Below are 19765 nucleotides of genomic sequence, written 5' to 3'. Positions count from 1 at the left end.
CTCCCACCTTCTTAGCCTCACAATCCGATTTTCTGGTGAGGACTTTGAGGGCTTTTCCACAAAGAACAAGAATTCTGGGGCACGGAAGGCCCCTAAGTAAAGTCAGTGTGGGGCTCTTTGGACAGTGTCTGTACTACCAGGTTTATTGTATTCCCTCCCCACCCGCCGTGCTCCCAGTGCAGTTTCTCCATGCCTTCCCAGGGCCCACTGCTGGTCTAACACTAAATGAACACACTCCCGCCACTGTGGCAGCCTCTCACCAGTCACTCAACCCTCGTAGGATTCCCACTTTCCATGCCCCCAGCTGCACCTCTGGGGATGAGAGGCCTAAAAAGCTTTTCCCACCTCCAGCCAGGCATGCTATGGAAGTGTGAAGGGCAGACTTCAAGCAGTAAGGGCTGTGAGCCCCTGGTCTCCCTTAGTACAGTGGCTAGGGATGCGGTGGGGGTAGAAAGATAAGTGGGATCACTGGTAGATCCTGAAACCAAGATGAGCAGAAGGGTGGCTTGGGATGGGCAGAGACACCACAGAATCTGGGCAAAGCCAAAAGTTGGCACCACTGCCCCTCCCATGACTCAAACTACCACTCCCAAGGGAGCACCTAGGCTGGGGTAAGATAACCAAAGAACATGAGTGTTGTGGGTGAACTAGAACCCAGTGACCCCATGATTACAGCTGCAGAGAGGTAACAGAGGTAAGGGATAGATGACACCCGGAAGCGAGCTGATGCCAGTCTACACCGCACCCTGCCCCAGCTCAGCATCACAAGATCTCATCTCTTCAGCCCCTTTGCTGGCTTCTGAGGATCAGTAGCACCCTCTGAAGACACACTGAATTCTACAGCACCAGTCTAGCCACATCCTAGCTGTGAGGATCTTCCTTCCATGACACCCAGCTGCTGTACAGCCCCAACTCCTGGAATTCTCAAGATCCTTCATTCCTGTGACCCTTCCAGCACGGGGCAAGGCAGTCCATCCTACCATCACTAATCTCTGGGTGGCTTCTGTGTCTTTTCAAGTCAGCGGTTCCCCACCCGTTCCCATGAAGTCCTCTAGAACCCAGACCAGTGCCTGCATGTAATGTGTATTGAATTGCCTGACTCCCACTGGCTTCAAGGGGCTGGCTCTCAGACCACACCCTGGGAGGCAAGGACTAAGGAGAAATGTTTCCCCTTCTTAGAGTGTGTGTGTGTGTGGGGGGGCACTGCTCTGCTTTGAGGGCCACAGAAATAAGCAAAACAGACCTGTCTGTCTGAGGCCCCAGGAGAGAGGGGACTGGGTGCAATGCCATCACTCCAAGTGCTGCAGAGGATGTACAGGTGGGTGTGGACATCCCAGGTCCCCAGGAGGGCTTCCTTGATGACATTGACAAAGTCTGTTTGAGCTTTCAGCAATCATCAAGAAAGGCAGTTTCTTGATGTGAATGCAGACATTAAAACAATGTCTGCTCTTTCCCCAAGCAAAAGAACTGCCTGTGACTTCTACATCTCATGTGATCAAGCCTCCCCAACCAACCCTTTGCCACATCCTGAATCTAACTTTCAGGAAGGATCGGATACTTCCTTACTCTGCTGGCAGCCATGACCTGACTGTCTAGGGCAGTGTTTCTCAACCTTGTTAATATTGCAACCCTTTAATATAGTTCCATATGGTGTGGTGATCCCCAACCATAAAAGTATTTTCATGGCTACTTCATAACTGTAATTTTGCTACTGTTATGAACCAAAAGTACCTGTGTTTTTTGATGGTCTTAGTCAACCCCTGTGAAAGGCTAAGAACTGCTGGTCTAGTACCTGAGCTTGGCTGCTCAGTGCTCCCAGGTAAGACTGCTCTGGAGCATCATCAGAGAGGAGTAGGTCCCTGACCCCTGCACTTAGCTCCACGGCATAGCAGAAGCCTGGCCCACGCACACAAACATGAGAAGGACACAGCATACATCCTGATGAGCCTTGGTGTATTAGTTTCTCTAGGAAAAAACACTTTTTAAATTTATTATTATTATTATTATTATTATTATTATCATTATGTGTAAGTGTGTGCGTTTGCATGTGGGTATGTCCATGTGAATGCAGATACTGGAAGAGCCCAGCAGAGGGCTGGAGTTTGAGGCACGGGTGCTGGATTCCAAACTTGGGCTTCTCTGAAAGAATAGCATGTGCTCTTCTTTTTTTTAAAAGATTTTATTTATTTATTATATGTTAGTACACTGTAGCTGTCTTCAGACACTCCAGAAGAGGGCATTAGATTTCGTTATGGATGGTTGTGAGCCACCATGTGGTTGCTGGGATTTGAACTCAGGACCTTCGGAAGAGCAGTTGGCGCTCTTAACCACTGAGCCATCTCGCCAGCCTCTAGAATGTGCTCTTAACCCCTGAGCTATTTTTCCAGAACCCAAAACTACTTTTTTTTTAAAGACAAGTTATCACTATGTTGCCCAGGTTAGTCTCAAACTAATAAGTTCAAGGGATTCCTTTTGTCTCAGTCTCTCATGCCACTGACACTATAGGTACAGTCTTACATCTACTTAAAAAAGCATTTCTTGTCCCTGCATACCAGGTGACATTGTAGCATCTCCCTTCATGCAGGGAAGTGTGAAGATGTCATGAGCTTATGGGTAGACTCAGAGATAGAACCTAACATAGATTTACCTCCCCAGTGACCACTGTGACTCTCAGAAGAACAGGAAGTGTGAAGGACAGAGCCTCCTGCCCAGTGTCCAGGAGCTGAGACAGGAGTGTCCCCATAGGCATTCGCATGCCCATATACACACATATTCATGTCATCACCATCAGACTCTTGTGGGCTGATCAGGGACCCACTTCAGAGACAGCCAGAAGCAGGGAGCCACTGGGCATGTGTAGTCCCCTCCCCACCCAGCACTGCTACTTAAAAGTGTGGAGGGATCCTGCTGCGTGGCACTCATTCCTTTGCGCTTCATTGGACATTGAGCAGTCAGCAGCCTAAAGAGCAGCTCCAGGCTGGATGGATGAGAGTGGCAGCAGGTGGACCAGGCCGCAGGGTTGAGGATGGTATAGAGCTGGAAGTCTGGGGACCGATCCCTGAGCTTTCCATGGCCTTAACTCCTCTGAGAGCCTGAGCATGGACTCTCCTTCAGGACCAAGAGTCCTGTCAAGCTTAACTCAGGATCCCAGCTTCACAACCAGCCCTGCCCTGCAAGGCATTTGGAACGGCACTCAGAATGTCTCCGCAAGAGCCCAGCTTCTCTCTGTTAGCCCCACGGTAAGTTTGGGGAGCATGTGTGTACACAGAGACTCCTGTCCCCACCCTTGTTTTAACAGGGAGATAGAAAAGGTCTGAGCTTAGATGAAGGACCTTGGGCATCACTGAAGTTCTCTAAGCTTTCTCTACACAAAGTGGCTGAGACAAGAGGGCACAGGCAATGTCTTTGCTGGCAGAGACCACTGGAGAACCAGAAAGGCAGGTGCTGACCTGCTCTTCCTTGGTGACATCTATTCTTTCCAGAAATTGACTAGATCCCCTGGGGGAGTATCCTAGGGGGAAAGGCATGCCCTAGGCTTCTGGACTTGTACAGGCCAGAGTGGGATGCTGGGCAGGACAGTGAGCAGATTCCTGCCTCTCCCTGGGAGCTATCCTTAGTCCCTGTATACTAACCTCATGGGGGAAATGGCCTCCCAGCAGCCCGGGGGGAACCTAAGCTCTCTTTCTAGTGGAAACTTCTCCTCCCTCGTTTGCCAGGCTTCAGTGTCAGTCCTCAGTTTTGCTACAGGGGTTGCAAGTTCTTCTTGGAGGCTTGCTGTGGGGTATCCATCCGTTGGGAGGGCAGTACCCAGGACCTGGCTCTACTGATTCCTTAAGGTCACCCAAGCTGTGCTCTGTCCTGCAGGCACACATTTGTCCTGTTAACCTCCAGCAGGCCATCTGAGCCTTTTACCTCCCTCTTAGAAGCTCAGTATCCACACATATATGGGCTCTGGGTTAAATTTTGGAAGACTTGCACTTTCTCCTATGGGCTGGCCATAGATTTTCATCCATTCTTCAGTTTACCCATTTGCTTTATTGGGAACTTACTATTCTTCCCAGGGATATCTGTAGGTGATGCTCTCCTTTCTCTCTCTCCAGACATCTGCACATCAGGCTGCTGCCTGGGTCCCCTTCCCCACAGTCGATGTCCCAGACCATGCTCACTATACCCTAGGCACGGTGATCCTGCTGGTGGGACTCACAGGGATGCTGGGCAATCTGACGGTCATCTACACCTTCTGCAGGTGCCTGGTTGGCGGGGTTGGGTCAAGGGCACAGTGCATATCCATGCATATAGACAGGACAGACTACAAAGGTAAACACGTCACCCAGCTCCATCCAGGGCACCTTAAGATTGGCAGAGAAGCGAGGAGCACACCTTCTATAGCATCAGGTCTAGGCATGAGCTTTCAAGCAGATGAAAAGTGCAAAGTGGCCCAGGGAACCCTGAATACATACATGCATGCCCACTGGGTCTCAGACAGAACCTCTTAGGAGGGCAGTACTGTCAGGATCTTCAGGCATCTGCTCATTCTACGCTGCTCTCAGTCATCCTCTGTTATCCTCTTCACCCAGAGGAATCCTCCCTCTTCCCTCTACCTTGAAGAACATCTCTAGACACCAGAATCCTCAAATCCTCCACAGCTGCTCCTAGCACTCACCTTGGCTTCCCTCCCCACCTGCTGGCTTCTGGCTGTCACAGGCAGGCCGGGAAGTGAGCCGACTTCAGGCTCCACCACAGACTTAGTGGAAGAACTGAGCCAGTCACTTCCCCCCTGGGGTGCATACATCTCATCTCTCCAGCATGGAACTGTGGCTTTCTTTCTTTTTTTTTTTTTACATTTATTTATTTATTTATTATATGTAAGTACACTGTAGCTGTCTTCAGACACACCTGAAGAGGGAGTCAGATCTTGTTATGGATGGTTGTGAGCCACCATGTGGTTGCTGGGATTTGAACTAAGGACCTTTGGAAGAGCAGTCGGGTGCTCTTACCTGCTGAGCCATCTCACCAGCCTGAACTGTGGCTTTCTTATCACTGGTCTTTCTCCAGTATGTGCACTGATTGGAGATGAGTCCTGGCTGTGCAACTTACTGAGCTGCAATGGGGACCAAGCCCTTTTGTGAGTGAAGCCTTTAGTACTCTCATCTGGATAATGGGAACCACTAAGCCCCCTTTAGGATCCACTATATTAAGATGGATGGTGTTAGAGGAGGTTGGTGAAAGTGCCTGTCCCATGGTCGTAGCCACAAGTTCTTGGGCCTTTTAACACCTCAAGTGTGAACACTGAAGAGACAGGCTGAGCTGGGCAGGGCCAGACTGGACAGAAGAAGGAGCAAGAGGAGAAGAAAGGTAGGGAAGAGAAGAAGGCGGCCTGAGAAGCTAGTAAGAAGGTATCAGAGCAAATGAGAGGAGGAGTCTGGAGGGACACTGTTGGTAGGTGGTGTCCAGGGAGGTTTGTCTAGGGAGACAGAGTGAGTCACACAGAGGGAGTAACCAAGAAAAAACTGATATGACCTCCTGGGCAGAACAGCTGTTGCTGGAGACACTTCTTCTCACTTACTGTGAGGGCCCCACCATGGGAGAGCCCTTAGTCCATATAATTGGTGGTACCTGCTGGACTGAGACTCAGGTCTGAGGCCCAAGAGCCTCAGCCTGCGTGCATGCATGTGTGTGTGTGTGTGTGTGTGTGTGTGTACGTGTGTGAAGAGCTGAGGGTGAGGGAGGACTTCCATAGCTCTGGAGGTACCGGGAAGCATGGCCCTGACTTCCTCTGACCTCACAGGAACAGAGGCCTGCGGACACCAGCAAACATGTTCATCATCAACCTTGCAGTCAGCGACTTCCTCATGTCAGTCACTCAGGCCCCGGTCTTCTTTGCCAGCAGCCTCTACAAGAAGTGGCTCTTTGGGGAGACAGGTAGACACTCAGGGCTGCTTTTTGCCATAGGGAGGAAGGGATCTTAAGGGAGTTGGCTCGGTCCCATTTTCTGGGAGGTAGGGAAGGAGCTGAGTTTGTCCCATCCTCAGGGACTGTCTTCCCCAGGGACTTAGGGAATCGGGTTTATCCACAGGTTGTGAGTTCTATGCCTTCTGCGGGGCTGTCTTTGGCATCACTTCCATGATCACCCTGACAGCCATAGCCATGGACCGCTATCTGGTGATCACACGTCCGCTGGCCACCATCGGCAGGGGATCCAAAAGACGAACGGCACTCGTCCTGCTAGGCGTCTGGCTCTATGCCCTGGCCTGGAGTCTGCCACCCTTCTTTGGCTGGAGTAAGTGTGTTGGTGGAATTAGGGGAGGGGCAGAGACAAGAAGTTTAAGGAAGGTCGGGTTAGGGAACTGTCAGCCTCATGGACCACCTAAGTCTTAAGTCAGATGGACATTCAGAGGCCTCACTAGCATCTGGGGAGTTCAGTGTGCTTCACCAGGGACTAGAGAGTCAGTCAGGAAACCCGTCACCAAACACCGGGGTAAGGAAGTGGGAGCAAGTGGGGCATGCTTGATGCTGAGTTTGTAGTGAGTCAGACCAGCCAGGGGCTGGGTTGTGAGGCCTCAGCAGGGGGGACAAGCTGCAAGACTTTAGCCCTGAGGATCATAGCCCTGGGGAGGAGCTACAGAGGAACCAGCTCCAGTCAGTGCTAGCCCGGTGTCCCCGTTAGAACCAACTTGGGGGTCTCCCTTCACATCATCCCTTTACATCAGTTGCCAGCAGTTTTCTCCATTCTGGGCTGGGTGGGCATGTGGCTGGGGCCAGGATGTGCCTAGGAACCCCAAGCTCCACATTTGAAACACCTCCTGAGCAAGCTACCCTCAGTGAAGGCTGAGCACCGGTCCCCGGCTCCTAGGTGCCTACGTGCCCGAGGGGCTGCTGACATCCTGCTCCTGGGACTACATGACCTTCACACCCCAGGTGCGTGCCTACACCATGATGCTCTTCTGCTTTGTCTTCTTCCTCCCCCTGCTCATCATCATCTTCTGCTACATCTTCATCTTCAGGGCCATCCGAGAGACAGGCCGGTAAGTGCGCTGTGTAGAGCTGAACCAGAGAAGGGAGGGCCTGCCCATCAGAGCATGCTCGGATGCAGATGGGTCAAGACAAGTGAGCTCATGTGCTTATGGGGGTGAGGGTATCTGGGAAAGTTCCCAGAGACAAGGTCCTCTGAGGAGAGCTTAGAGACTGCAATCCCGGCAGAACCACAGGAGGGCAGCTGAGGCTCAGTGGAATGAGGACTTTCTGGAAGTCAGAGCTGTCTGTGTGGGAAAAGATGAGTCCTCCTATATGTCCCTGGAGACGGTCCAGAGAGGTTCCCTGCAGTGATCCTGGTACTTCCTACAACCCTGATGCAACCTTCCTAGGGCCTGTGAGGGCTGTGGTGAGTCCCCTCTGCGGCAGAGGCGGCAGTGGCAGCGGCTGCAAAGTGAGTGGAAGATGGCCAAGGTCGCGCTGATTGTCATTCTCCTCTTCGTGCTGTCCTGGGCTCCCTACTCCACTGTGGCTCTGGTGGCCTTTGCTGGGTGAGCAGGAACCATAGCGTTGTACGCTGTACAGGGGCTAAAGCACAGGTCCAGGTAGCGTCTCCCTCCAACCTGACCCAAGTCAACCATCTTGACATACTAGATTCAGCTTTACAGCCATACCCTCCCTCTGTGTGACATGCCTCACCCCACTAGGCTTGCCCAGTTCCTGGAAGCTTCAGGGATATACGGGGGTTGGGGGGAGAGGGTGGCGCGTGCTCTGGCTACACATAGGTTGTCTAGGAACCTTTTGTCTTATTGGGAACTTGATGCTCGGGTCCCCCTTAGCCTGAGCCACAGGCACACAGCTAGGGTTGCTACTACTTAAGAATGGGTTCCTAGGTGGTGCCTGCTAGTATCCTCTGTGGCTTGAGTCTGGTAACCATGGCACCCAAATGAGATTTTGGTACTTTGAGCTATCTGAGAACCAATCATCTTGAGTAGTAACAATGCAGCCTCCTCTAGGGGTCTACCAGAAGTTTCTCTAGGGCATCCAAGGGAGCAGTGCACAACAAGATGGGGTGAGGTCATGGCAGCAGTGTATGTAGGGTCTGGAGACCAGGGACAATTGAATAGCACAGAGAGGTATTGCCAGCCGCACAGGTTCTAAGGGACAGTGGAACCTAGCCACCCCAACCCCTGCAGGGACGGCATATCTTCCTCCCTGAGCTCCACCCTCAACCATCTTTGCTTCCCTTCTTACCCACTTTAAAACAGAATGCTCCCTGGTTCCTACCAGTCTCTCACTATGGGGTTGGCTTGACTGTGTTGGTTTACATTGGTTTAGTTTGGGCCTTGGCAGGGTCTGCCATAGAGATGACTGGGGTGTAAAAAGGGGATCCCACACTGTCTCTGTCCTAGGTACTCGCACATCCTGACGCCCTACATGAGCTCAGTGCCAGCCGTCATCGCCAAGGCTTCTGCCATCCACAATCCCATTATCTACGCCATCACTCACCCCAAGTACAGGTGTGGCCCCCTCCAGACCTCCAAGCCCACCTAGGGACATGGAGGGCCTGGGCCTGCAGCTGAAGGCAGGGCTTATCTATCTCTCTGGTCCCTCATGTGTGTATCAGGTGGGGGTTATAAACACCGTGTGGTGCAGCTAATAACACTGGGGCGGGGGGGTCCGCAGTTGGCATGCTACCCTCTTCTTTCCCAGCATCCCGTGAGATTTCAATGGCTTCCTGAGAGGAAGCCTGTCCTAACTGCAGGGCTATGTCTTAAGGCAGCTATGGTGGCCCATTAGCAGTGCTTTCTGTGCAAAGGCAAGCCCTCAGACAGTGACATCCTGCAATGACCCGACCCAGCAAGCATGCTTGCCTCCTGAGGTAATGTGGTCATCAGGTTCTTGCTCTACTGAAAAAAATTAAAAACGAGGCACCATTGCAGGCCCCCAGAGCCAGTTCAGCTCGATGAGACCCAGCACTTGCTAATCTCCTGATTCAGGCCTCAGCCAGTCTAGCCTATAGTACTTAGGTGTGTCCATGGTGTCCATTCCCAGAGATGACACCAAGGGTGACCATGAAGCCATGTCTAGTTGGTTGAACCCACTATCCCCACCACACCCTGATTCTGTTGTTAATCCCGTCAGCCCTGGGAGCCTAAGTAAGTCTCTCTCACCTAGCTGTCTGTCTGAGCCAATCATCAGTGTCTGTCTGTCTACCAACTCTATCCCTGTGTTAGTCTGTCCTTTCCTTCTCCCTTTCATGTCCCATCACCCTGACCAGACACACGGTGACTCCTGCAGGGTGGCCATTGCCCAGCACCTGCCTTGCCTTGGGGTGCTTCTGGGAGTATCAGGCCAGCGCAGCCGCCCCTCCCTCAGTTACCGCTCTACCCACCGCTCCACACTGAGCAGCCAGTCCTCAGACCTCAGCTGGATCTCTGGACGGAAGCGTCAAGAGTCCCTGGGTTCTGAGAGTGAAGTGGTAAGTCCCCCCATTGGCTGGTACCTCACCTTTTCTTTCCCAACCAGCTCTGGGGACCTGGACCTGGGTGGCAGAGCCACATGTTAGACTGGGGGACACTTCATCCATTTCATTTTTAACCTCCACTGCATCACCCTCTGGGGCAAGCAGGGATACCCAGGACAGAGAGGAGGTGGTGGGTGGTCTGAAGTTACTCAGCAGCAAGATAGTCAGAACATGGGCTTTCCAAGTCACCGGTTTCTCCTTGGCAAGAGCTGGTCCAGGATCCCTGAACCTTAGCACTAAATGTTACCTTATAGGAGGGGTAAAGAGCTGCAAGCTAAAGGAGACGGGGAGCATTAGCCTGGGCTCATACCTGGCTTCAAGCCTCGACCCACCACACCCTCATTGTGTATCTGAGAGCCAGCATGGCTGATTTGCCCAGCTACCTTCCACTGCTCTGGCCCTGAGGCCTTCTGCTAAGATGTAGAACTGTGAACCACTCTCAACCACTAGGAGAAACTGAGGAGTCTGTCTCATTTGCTGACAGAGGCCTTGGCTCTCATGAAGGCCACCACCTATCTAAATACCTACATGCATAAGCGTCACAGGTGTCTATTCTTTCCTGCACTTTGCTGACCACAACTTTGTAAATAATGTCATGGGTCCCTCCCCTCATTAAATCTCTGTGCAGAGGCTGAAGGGAAGGAGGCAGGCGTATGCTCTAAGTAAGCTGTCCCTCACACCTCAAAGTTGCTCTCCCACATCCCCAGGGCTGGACAGACACAGAAACAACCGCTGCATGGGGAGCTGCCCAGCAAGCAAGTAGACAATCCTTCTGCAGTCAGAACCTAGAAGATGGAGAACTCAAGGCCTCTTCCAGCCCCCAGGTACAGAGATCTAAGACTCCCAAGGTGCCTGGACCCAGTACCTGCCGACCTATGAAAGGACAGGGAGCCAGGCCAAGTAGCCTAAGGGGTGACCAGAAAGGCAGGCTTGCTGTGTGCACAGGCCTCTCAGGGTCTCCCCACCCCCATACATCCCAGCTCCCCCTGCCTTCCTAGAGGATGATGTGACTCTCAGACATCTGTAGCAGGGTCTAAGTATAATCTGTGTCTAGGGGAGTATCGGCATGTGACTGTGTAGCTCTGCGCATGACATGCTGTCAGCTATGCTGTACCATATGTATATGTAGAGTATGCATATAACTTATGTGCCCTTGAAGATATGTGGCCTACAGCAGAGAACAACTCATGTGTGTGTGGACCACGTTCCTGGCATATGTTCTCTGTCACTGTGATACCTCTGTGTTGTGTGGGGGACAGAGTGTGATGGTGTGCACCTCTCTGCGCGGGTTTTGACGCTGGACAAACCCGGGGAAGGGAGCTGCAAGCCATGTACCAGCTCACTGCCGATGGCCTGTGCTCAAGATGTCACCGAGGAGAACACTTGTAGCTATTAAAAGAAGGCCAGCTGTCAGCTCCAGTGCCTATGGAATGGAATGAGGAGGGTGATTAGAGAAGGCCATATTTTGGAACACTGGAAATGCCATGAGCCCAGGCGCCCCTCCCCCCTCGACTGACAGTTCCTCCACCCCTCCTGTCTCTTACACAGCAGCCCCTATCAGCCTCTGGGTGTTCAGAGGCTTCCTTGGCCACTCTGGGATCATAGATACGTACTATTCTTCTCCTCCCTTTGTGCCGCTTCACTAGGAGTAGCCTGTTGATGCTTCTGAAGTCAGAGAGCTCCCATCCCCCTATATCATATCCCAGGCAGTGTTACAACCACAGAGGCCAGGGCAGAAGCCTGACAGCGGGCCTAGGCTGGCCAGGAAATGGTTGAAGACATAATAATGTCTATCCTGGACGGAGGCGGGACCACAGGAGGGGCCAACCATCAGCAGTTGCCAAACACAAGCGACAAGCATTGCCATCAGGTTACAAGCACATGGAAGCAATTCCCTGAGGTTCCCGGGGAGAAGGGGTTGAGTTGTCTGCATGAACATCCTGAGTGAACACAGTGGGGCTCAGAAGAAGGAACTTGGTGTCCTGGACTAGGGTGGTGGGTCTGTGAGGTGAACTTCCAGAGGAAGCTGGTGCTACAGGTCGGGGGGAAAAGGGGAATGGGTTAGGGAAGCAGAGATGAAGGGGATGCCAGGCCTCACACACACAGGGGATTTCAGAGGAAAGATGAACTGGGGTGGAGGGTGGCATACAGAGCCTGAACGTCAAGAGTCCAAGAGTCTGAGGATATCCCAAGGATTATTCTGAAAACACACTAAGACTGTACTGGCTCCTTCTTTGGGGTATGGTCTTGAGAAGCACCACCCTCTCTGGGGTGTGGTCCTCCAGAAGGTCCACCCCTTTGGGGTGTGGTCCTTGAGAAGGTCCACCCCCAACCTTGACCACAACCCCTCCCTTCCCACAGTTCCTTTTGCTTGTCAATGTTCTCAAATAGGAAAAGGTTTTAGGAGGCCCTGTGAGACACTCCTAGAGACGAACAGATCTGTATTATTTATTTTCAGACCAAGGGACACCTCCCCAATCTGGATCTCGGGATGTAGGATGCCCACTGGCCCTCCCTTTCTTCTGGTACTTGCCCAGCCCCTTCACCTCCCTATCACATGCACAGACCCAGGATTATCTCACAAGCCTGGAAGCTTTGAAGGTGTTCCTGTCACTCGTGCCACACTGGATACGAATCTCCGGCCCTTTTCCATGCCGCGAAGCACAGTCTGCCACTACTCAGCTCAGCAGCCACACTGGGCCCCGCCTGAAGCACAAACCCAGGTTTTTCCCACTCCCCTTCCAGCAGCCGTTGCCTCTTCCCAGACGCTGTATGTACTGTGATTGTCCAGACAATGACAATGGCGATGGCACTGGGGAACACATCATTTATTTATGAGATAAACATCTTGGCCAGCTTTCACAACCAGGCCGGACATCTCATTGGTTCAGAAAGCCCTTCCCCGCGTCCCCTGCTGCCAGGGCTCAAAAGCTAAACACACACTTTACTTTGTGCACTGGGAATACTTCTTTGCCTCTAGCTCTCCCCATAGCATTCTCACTGTGGCCCACACTCACATGTACATGGGCACTGGCAGGCACAGAGGTACCTATTGTATGCACACCAAGCAACAAGTATGCACACCCTGCCCCTACTGTTTGTTCCGTGTTAGCGGTCCAAGTTCCTTCCAGATGTGGATCTGACAAGGCACAGGAAAATAAAAACAAACAAACAAACAAACAGGGTCTCTAGTGATAAACATGTCTCCTGGTGCGTCAGTGAAGAGAACAGGACCTGGTCTTCATGCCTCCAGCAGTTTCTTTATTCTGATCTCTAGATTTCCAGGTTTAACTCTCACTCCTGAAAACCCATCTCAAACTATACGGGAGTGAAATAGAGGAGGGACAAAGGCCAGTATAGCCCATGTACCCCTCCCCAGTGACGTGTGGAGCTCAGCCCAGTCTCTGTGTACTAGCTGCTTTCCAACTGGCTTTGGATCTCCCAAGGGAGGCCGAGGGAGGCTGGCCTTCCCCTTTAAGAGCATCTCTCTACCACCCTTCCCTTAACCAGAAGCCACCAGGCAGTGCCAGAGGCCAGAGAAAGAGCCTTCGGCTCCAGGTACAACATCTCTGGGGTTCCAGGACCAGGGTCTGCCCTTTCTTTCTGGTAACGCCGAGTGGCTGGATCTTCCCCAGCTGGGAATAACAGATAGATGGCCCTGGGGAGCAAGGAAAGAGTTAGGATGGATGGGCTGGTACAGAGGATGGGATGGGAGAGGGATGGGGAGGTCCGGCCTCCTGGCCATGAAGGTGGAGTTGCATGGTACAGGAACAAAGAAAAGCCCAAGCCCCCCCACTCTATCCCCCCTCCCCCACTGCTTCCACTTGCTATTTTCGTGGCCTTGGGCAAATTACCAAGCGACCCTGGAACATCACCACTTTTACCATGCACCCTACATATGGCAGGACTGGGGTGTGAGACCGGAGTTATGACAGCTACTCTCACACCCAGGCCAGCACTGAGCCTTCAGGTTAATGTCTTTGAGAGGACCACCAAGAAGCTACCTCATCTTCCCTGAACCTCAGTTTCTCGAGCTGAGGAGCCAGAGTGAGCCTCAATCTATCTCCAGACCACATGAGATCTGAAGTCTCTCTTGTGGGAGGGCAGGCTTCTAGGGGCATCTTAATCCAAACGTCATGCTGGTTGAAGTCCCAAGGGCCAAGGCCCCCGCCCAGGGCACACTGTCACCGGGGTATGGGCTGAACATGCCACACATACTTCCCCCTCTCCTGTCCCTTCTATCTCTGTGTCCTAGCAGCTGAACAAATGGCACACATGGCACTTCTCCCTACCCCTGTCATTCCTGCGCAAAGGGCACGGAGCCTGGCGTGCGACGCTGGCAGCTGTAGCTTTCCATGCTACTGTCAAGTTTTCCAGGGTACAAATGAGACAGGAGAGCCAGGAATAACTGCCTGGGCCCCAGAGGGTCTAGAGGGGTGGGACAACCCCAGACCTGGCCTAAGACCTTTATCTCGGGGGTCATGCAGCACCCCCTTCTTCGGACCAGGGCTTGGGAAGATGTTATAGCCACTAGGAGCCTATTATCTGACATGAGTCCGATTGGAACGAGCTCAGGATCTTGTGGGACCTGAGTCCATTTTCTGTGTGACCTTGGAGAATAGATTTAACTTCTCTGAGACTTGGCGTTTATAATCCAAGGTGCCAGGACCCTGTGGAAGCTGGTGTGAGGAGTCCTTTTCTGAACTTGGCCATGTTCAAAGCCCTGCCACTACATGAGCATTCTTATGTCCAGACCCATAAAAGCGACTCAGGAGCCAATCATTCTTCTGACCCATTGGAGGCTAAGCTGAGTCCAAGGCCCCACTGGAGCCCCACAAGGGATAAGGTGCCAATTCATGGTCCTTACCAGGGACAACAGAATAGCAAAACCTCTATCCAGGGTGGACCCACTGACTACAACAGAACGTGGACTCTGCAGAGGGTACAAGGGAGGCCAGTCCTCCATGCCTGCCCCTTGGGGATGGGTGTTCTGGGTGCTTGACACCCCTCCCCAGGGACTATATTAGCTGCGTGAGTCATGGTGGACCGGCTGGGAGGCCATGGGCAGGCGGGCCCAGTGTAGGGTTACAGTCCATTTATGGGCGCAGCAAGGGCAGATATCAGTGTCGATGGCATTCACTCCCAGCTATTCTTAGGAGCCTCCCAGGAGCTCTGCACAGCCTGGCCAGGCAGCAAGGAACGCAGCAGGCAAGGCCAGGGGTTGGGGTCTGGGGCCAGGACCAGAGATAGGGGCTGGGAAGACAGGCTGCATAAGGGTCCTCTCACCTGACTCTTCGTACTGTTTGCCTGCAGAGGAAGCCACTGCTGTCAGCACCAGTATGTCTTACAGTGTGACTCTGACTGGGCCTGGACCCTGGGGCTTCCGTTTGCAGGGAGGCAAGGACTTCAACATGCCCCTCACTATCTCCCGGGTAAGTGCACATGGCCCACAGCCTCATTCTCAAAGGGGTGGGGCATTCTTGGAAGAGGGTACACTCATGCCCATCTGTCTGTCAGTCTATCTGTCTGTCTTCCCCAGGGCTCTTGCCCGATTCCTGGTCTGAAGTCCAGGGCTGGAATGGTCTCCTTATCTTAGCCACAGATCAATTTGTTTCACCTCAGCTCATTCCCTGGACTTTGCCCATCTAAGCAAGATGTCAGGGGCAAATAGCTGGCATTTTAAGCAGAGGAAGAAATTCTGAGTTTGCAGACTGGGTAAGCTTGTGGGTAGAGAGTGCAGGGCCTTCCTAAGTCCTTGCCCAGCACGGTAAGCTTGAGGTATTCCCCAAGCTTGGAATCCCTCCCTAGAAGCAGGCAGCTGCTTAGGAAAGAGCATATCTATCAGGAGGAAGGCAGTGCCAGGCAGGTAGATAGAGGGACAGCGTGTTGTCCTTGCTGCCCTACTGTCTGTCTGATGTAAGTCCAGGAGAGACACAGCACTGTCCAATGGAAGTGGCACTGAATGTCAGGGGTGATAGGGAGAGCTCCTGTGATTTGGAGAAACTGAGGCCCAGAGAAGCCAAAAAGTAGACACACTTGGAAGGAAGAGAGGAGGGGCTTTCATTACTGCTGTAGTCCCAGCCCCTAGGCCACAGCCTGGTGCTATCTGCTCACTATTTGTTAAGTAAGGGCACCCTACAAGTCCTGGTAGACGTGGGACCAAAGCTCTCATGGCTTAGGGGGCCTGGGAGGCATACAGGGAACTAGCATAACCTGCTTGGTGACTGAGCCCCTGGCAGGACTGATCTGGGCTGAAGATGTAGAGTTAGACTCCAGGATGTCACTGTACAGTTGGAGGCCACCCTCCAACTGTGGAATCAAGTGTGACTGGATTGTTGTTTCTTCCATACAGTGGCAGACACTGCCCTTGGACCTGGGGCTAGCACTCAGTGGTAGTGGGGAATCCTGGAAAGTACTGGACAGAGGGCCCAGTGCTCCCCCTGAAGCAGTCTTGGTCCTCCTATCACTTTTAAGCTAGGCACTTTGAGTAGCCTTTGTGGAAGGGCATTGTCCTTCAACTCTCTACCTCAGACCTGAAGTCTCTGCCCTTCAGACACACTGCCCTGAAAACCACCGGGCCCCCTATTAGGAGGACACCCTAAGCCATGTCCATCTTGCTTGATGATGTGGTGACATGTAGATAGGTGAGCCCAGTGGCTACCCCCAACCCAGGCTCTGCCCAGGCCCCACTCCTGTATAAGACAGGGCCTCTCCCAACGTCCTCATGTGCCCTCTGACCTCCCATGCCTAGGGCTGAGCCCACAGCCCCCAAAGCCCACCATCTCCAAGGCTTGCTGCTTTGTCTTATGGGAACAAATTCATCACTGAGATCAGTAGCACCCAGGAAAGTCAATGACCTCACTCCGGACCTATGCACCACCTGGCCCCGGATGGCCAAGGCTTAAATGGCAGCAGGGAGGCTTTAAGCTAGACAGCAGGAAGAATGTCCTCATTCAAAGAGGGGGTGTGTTGGGGTGTGCTGGAAGCTAATGCTAGGGAGACTTTTAAAAATAGAAGCCAGGGTACTGGGGGGGTTACCTCATATCTGATACATACCTCAGATTGCCGGCAGCAGGGTGGACTGAGCCGTGGTGTTCAGGTCTTGCTCTCTCCTGAAAAACTACATCTAGTGGGCCACAGATACAGTGGGCTTTGGCATCTCAGGCTTGGGCATCCCAGGCCCAGTGCTGATGGCAAGGCAGACACCGTGAACACTAGGCCTGTGGCGTTTGCTGCTGAGGTCCCTTCTGTACCAGTCACAGTCTACTCACAGAGACACAGGGCCAGAATTCTGCCTAGCCTTCAGCACTCCCCTGCTCTGGGTGCAGACACTGTGATTGAGAGAGACGATCAGCCTGGCCTAACTCTCACGCCTGGTCCTTTGCCTGTTGGACCAGGCCCAGGTGAACGCTTAGCTTCTCTCAAAAGCAGGTTTATGTTCCTCCCAGAAAAATAGTTGCCACCTGCATGCAGGGTGATATTTGGGTACCACCCTAATCATGGCCTCCACACAGGTACAATGGCTTCATCCTAAGCAGAAGACACTCCCCCTCCTCAAGTGAGTCTACTCCTAAGAATCTGCAGAGATGGGGTTCAGGAGGGACACTCTAGAGAGGAGGGCAAACGTCTTTATTTATCCTGGACAGGTGCAGAGGCCTGCAACCTGAGCTGCCCTCTCACCCTCCCCTCCCCTACCTTAGCTGATTCTCCAGGAAGCAAAGTTGAGGGAACAGATTAACAGGCCCAGCCCTCACCAGGGCCCCTGCTTCTGCGGCTAGGTGTGGGGCTTTGCCCTTCATGGCTACTGGCACTCTCCACCCTAGGGAAGAGGCAAGTGTCTTTGTTCGGTTCTATATCTCTCTGCTGTGTCGCCAGTAGCACAGCCTCAGTTGTATCACCTGTACAATGGGACAGTGCTGTCCACACTTGACATTGTAGAAATGAAGCTGACTGTGAGGCTAGTGTGCAAAGGGACTGTGGAATGGGTAAGGCCTGCCTTCTTATTGGAAGGCCTCGACCTCCACCCTACCTGGCAGGCTTGCCTGGGCCATAGTCCAGAGGCCTTCTGCCTCTCTCTCCTCCGATTTCAGTTTCAGTATTATTGAACTTTCTCAGCTTCGGCGGTGACAGTGAGAACAGTGGACCCTTGGGAAGAGACCGGAGGACAGTCTGAGACTATTCTGGGGGTAGCTGTGCTGGCAATTCCTGGAATTTCCAGGCCCCTGGAGCATAGCACCTGGGGCTGTTCTTGGTAGCGCCTATCAGCACTGACAGGCCATGCTGTTTATAGCCCACTGAAGGTCAGGCAGCCATCTATCTAAGCTATCCAGCAGGAGATGATAAGGAACCGTCAGCACTAAAGACTACATTCTTAGAGGTGTACCTTGGCCAGGCCCTCCTGTGACTCACACTTGCCTCTGACCTCTTGAAGGCCCTGAAGAAAACAGAGCAGAGGCCCACTAGGTCCTGGAAGGGGTCCTTGTGGGTCCCTGAACCAGAACACAAAGCCAAGGGCGGCTCTAGGAGCAGACAGGAATGGGGGCAGGTGCTATGGGGAGACAGGAGACTCTGGGGACAGCAGATGTGAGGGATGCACAGGTACCAGGCAGAGGAGGAAATCACCCAACTGTGAAGACCCTCCAGTTCTTGTCTCCAGTCTTCCCATTCCCAAACACAACTTCTCCACTCTGCTGGAGCCAAGTTCCTGCTCTCCTCTCATAGGAACCATCCTGGGGATGGGGGGGCATGAAACAGATTTTCCAGGGCCAAGTGCACACAAAAACACTGGCGGTTTGCTGGGAGACACAGAGGGGAACAATGTTGGGACCTGGAGAAACAGAGGAGGGTCCTCTTAGACACAGACACACACACACAGAGGCACAAACACACACAGACAACAAGCATTGGTATGTGTAGACTCTTAGGTGCCAAGGCACCTATCTGAATGTGTGAAGCATGAGGTATAGAGAAGACAGGGCCTGTGGTCATTTCTTAGGGGAACTCAGGGAGAGTAGAAGGAAGAAAAGTTAAATGACAGCTATTTGAACAAGCAAGGCAAGGCAAAGGAGAGCCTGGCATATTTTATATACCAGGGTTGGAATAGAGGTTAAAGCCACTGGGAGAAAGACGTTTCCAGATAAAGGGCGAGGACTGGGACAAAATCCCAAGGGAAACCAGATGGGAAGAGAGCCAGCCTGGCACAGAGTAATTTAATCCCAAAGGGTTAAAATGCATTTAGGACTCCAGGGGGAAACCCTGCCAGGCTTTGACGCAAGGTTCCACCCTTTCTAGGCCTGTAACCTGCCCTCAGCCAGTCCCACCACAGCGGGCAAGACACATAGAGAAGGAAGGTGGGGCCTGTGTGCTTCTGAGGAGGGATGCTAAAAACTTCTGTAGAGTCCAGGTGCCCCCCAGGAACCTACTGCACAGCACCTGGGACCCTAGACAGAATCCTGCTAGTCCTCCACAGCCTACTAGGAACAGTAGGCCGGCTGAGGACCAGTCAGCAGGGCTGACCACCCTCTGCTGACTCTGGATCTTGTGTTTCATGGGAGCCTAGGGTACAGTCATACTGACCACATACATTCTTTTCCCCAGTCCCACCACTGACTTTTCTGGATCTTCTAAGGAGAAGGAGGCTGCTCCCTTGGGTTCACTCCAGAACCACCTCAGTTCTGCAGCATCCTGTGCCACGCCCCGTTTAATAATGTAATCCTCACAACACGCTGGAGAGGAAGGCCTTACCTTGCCCTCTGGACACTCACTGGAATGTGTGACGTTGACCCACTGTGCACGTGTGCCTTCCCCTCTCTGCTTTCCTCCTTGGCATGCCAGGGGCCATGATATTAGCTACTCCTGTGCTATCTCTGAAGAGTGGGCGGGGACTTGCAAATCAGATGTGTCCTCTTGGCCACCATGGCTTTCTCTGTTGTCCTTGCCTGGCTTACACGTTCGGGGTCTGTTCTGAACACAGGGTGGGCTGTGGTTAAGAAGAGACCTGGGAAGGCACAGGCTGGTTCATGGCAGTTGGTAAGAGAGGTCTCTTTTGGTCTTGTTGTCATCACTCACACGGTACAGGACAGTGCTTCTGGGACCAGGGATAAGGGGTTCCTTATGGTCATAGCCCAGCAAGACATGGGCTGGGTAGTGATCTTGGCCCAGTGGGGTCCCCTCTAGGTTCTCCTTTGTGTTCAGGTGTGTACATTGAAAGTGACTGTTGACTGGAGACAATTGAAAAATTAGGTAGAAATGAAACATTCATCCAAA

At 52.7% G+C, this 19765-nt stretch overlaps 2 protein-coding genes across 6 annotated transcripts in view; both read left to right on the top strand.

Annotated features, from left to right (window-relative positions):
- The first annotated feature begins 2915 nt into the window (after positions 1–2915).
- Positions 2916–12681, top strand: Opn4 (opsin 4). 2 transcript variants are annotated; one of them, XM_021182355.1, is made up of 10 exons: positions 2916–3239; positions 4101–4246; positions 5789–5922; positions 6077–6280; positions 6854–7025; positions 7365–7523; positions 8385–8492; positions 9274–9454; positions 10207–10323; positions 11958–12681. In XM_021182355.1, the coding sequence occupies exons 1-10, from the start codon at positions 3099–3101 to the stop codon at positions 11994–11996; spliced, it is 1401 nt and encodes a 466-aa protein (XP_021038014.1). In that variant the 5' UTR covers positions 2916–3098; the 3' UTR covers positions 11997–12681. The 2 variants fall into 2 exon arrangements, with proteins under 2 accessions (XP_021038014.1, XP_021038013.1); XM_021182354.1 differs by lacking the exon at positions 11958–12681 and having other exon boundaries at positions 10207–10930.
- A 1945-nt stretch (positions 12682–14626) lies between these two features.
- Ldb3 (LIM domain binding 3) overlaps positions 14627–19765 on the top strand; it is a 64064-nt gene continuing 58925 nt past the window's right edge. For 3 of the 4 annotated variants that reach the window (XM_021181354.2, XM_021181351.1, XM_021181359.2), the window contains exons 1-2: positions 14627–14707; positions 14813–14931. In XM_021181354.2, coding sequence (XP_021037013.1) covers positions 14839–14931 — 93 coding nt within the window. In that variant the 5' untranslated portion in view covers positions 14627–14707; positions 14813–14838. Of the gene's footprint in view, positions 14708–14812; positions 14932–19765 lie in introns of those variants that run through there. The other variant, XM_021181352.2, reaches the window with a different exon arrangement.

This window comes from Mus caroli, chromosome 14 (genome assembly GCF_900094665.2).
Source record: "Mus caroli chromosome 14, CAROLI_EIJ_v1.1, whole genome shotgun sequence".
NCBI lineage: Eukaryota > Metazoa > Chordata > Mammalia > Rodentia > Muridae > Mus > Mus caroli.
This window is presented reverse-complemented; position numbering and strand designations above follow the sequence as displayed.

Excerpts from the sequence above, each read along its gene's own strand:
- Opn4 (XM_021182354.1), top strand. The coding sequence starts at position 3,099 with ATGGACTCTCCTTCAGGACCAAGAGTCCTGTCAAGCTTAACTCAGGAT. Across the intron at positions 3,240-4,100 it reads TTCTCTCTGTTAGCCCCACG|ACATCTGCACATCAGGCTGC; the intron begins GTAAGTTTGGGG and ends CTCTCTCTCCAG. Across the intron at positions 7,524-8,384 it reads GCTCTGGTGGCCTTTGCTGG|GTACTCGCACATCCTGACGC; the intron begins GTGAGCAGGAAC and ends TCTCTGTCCTAG.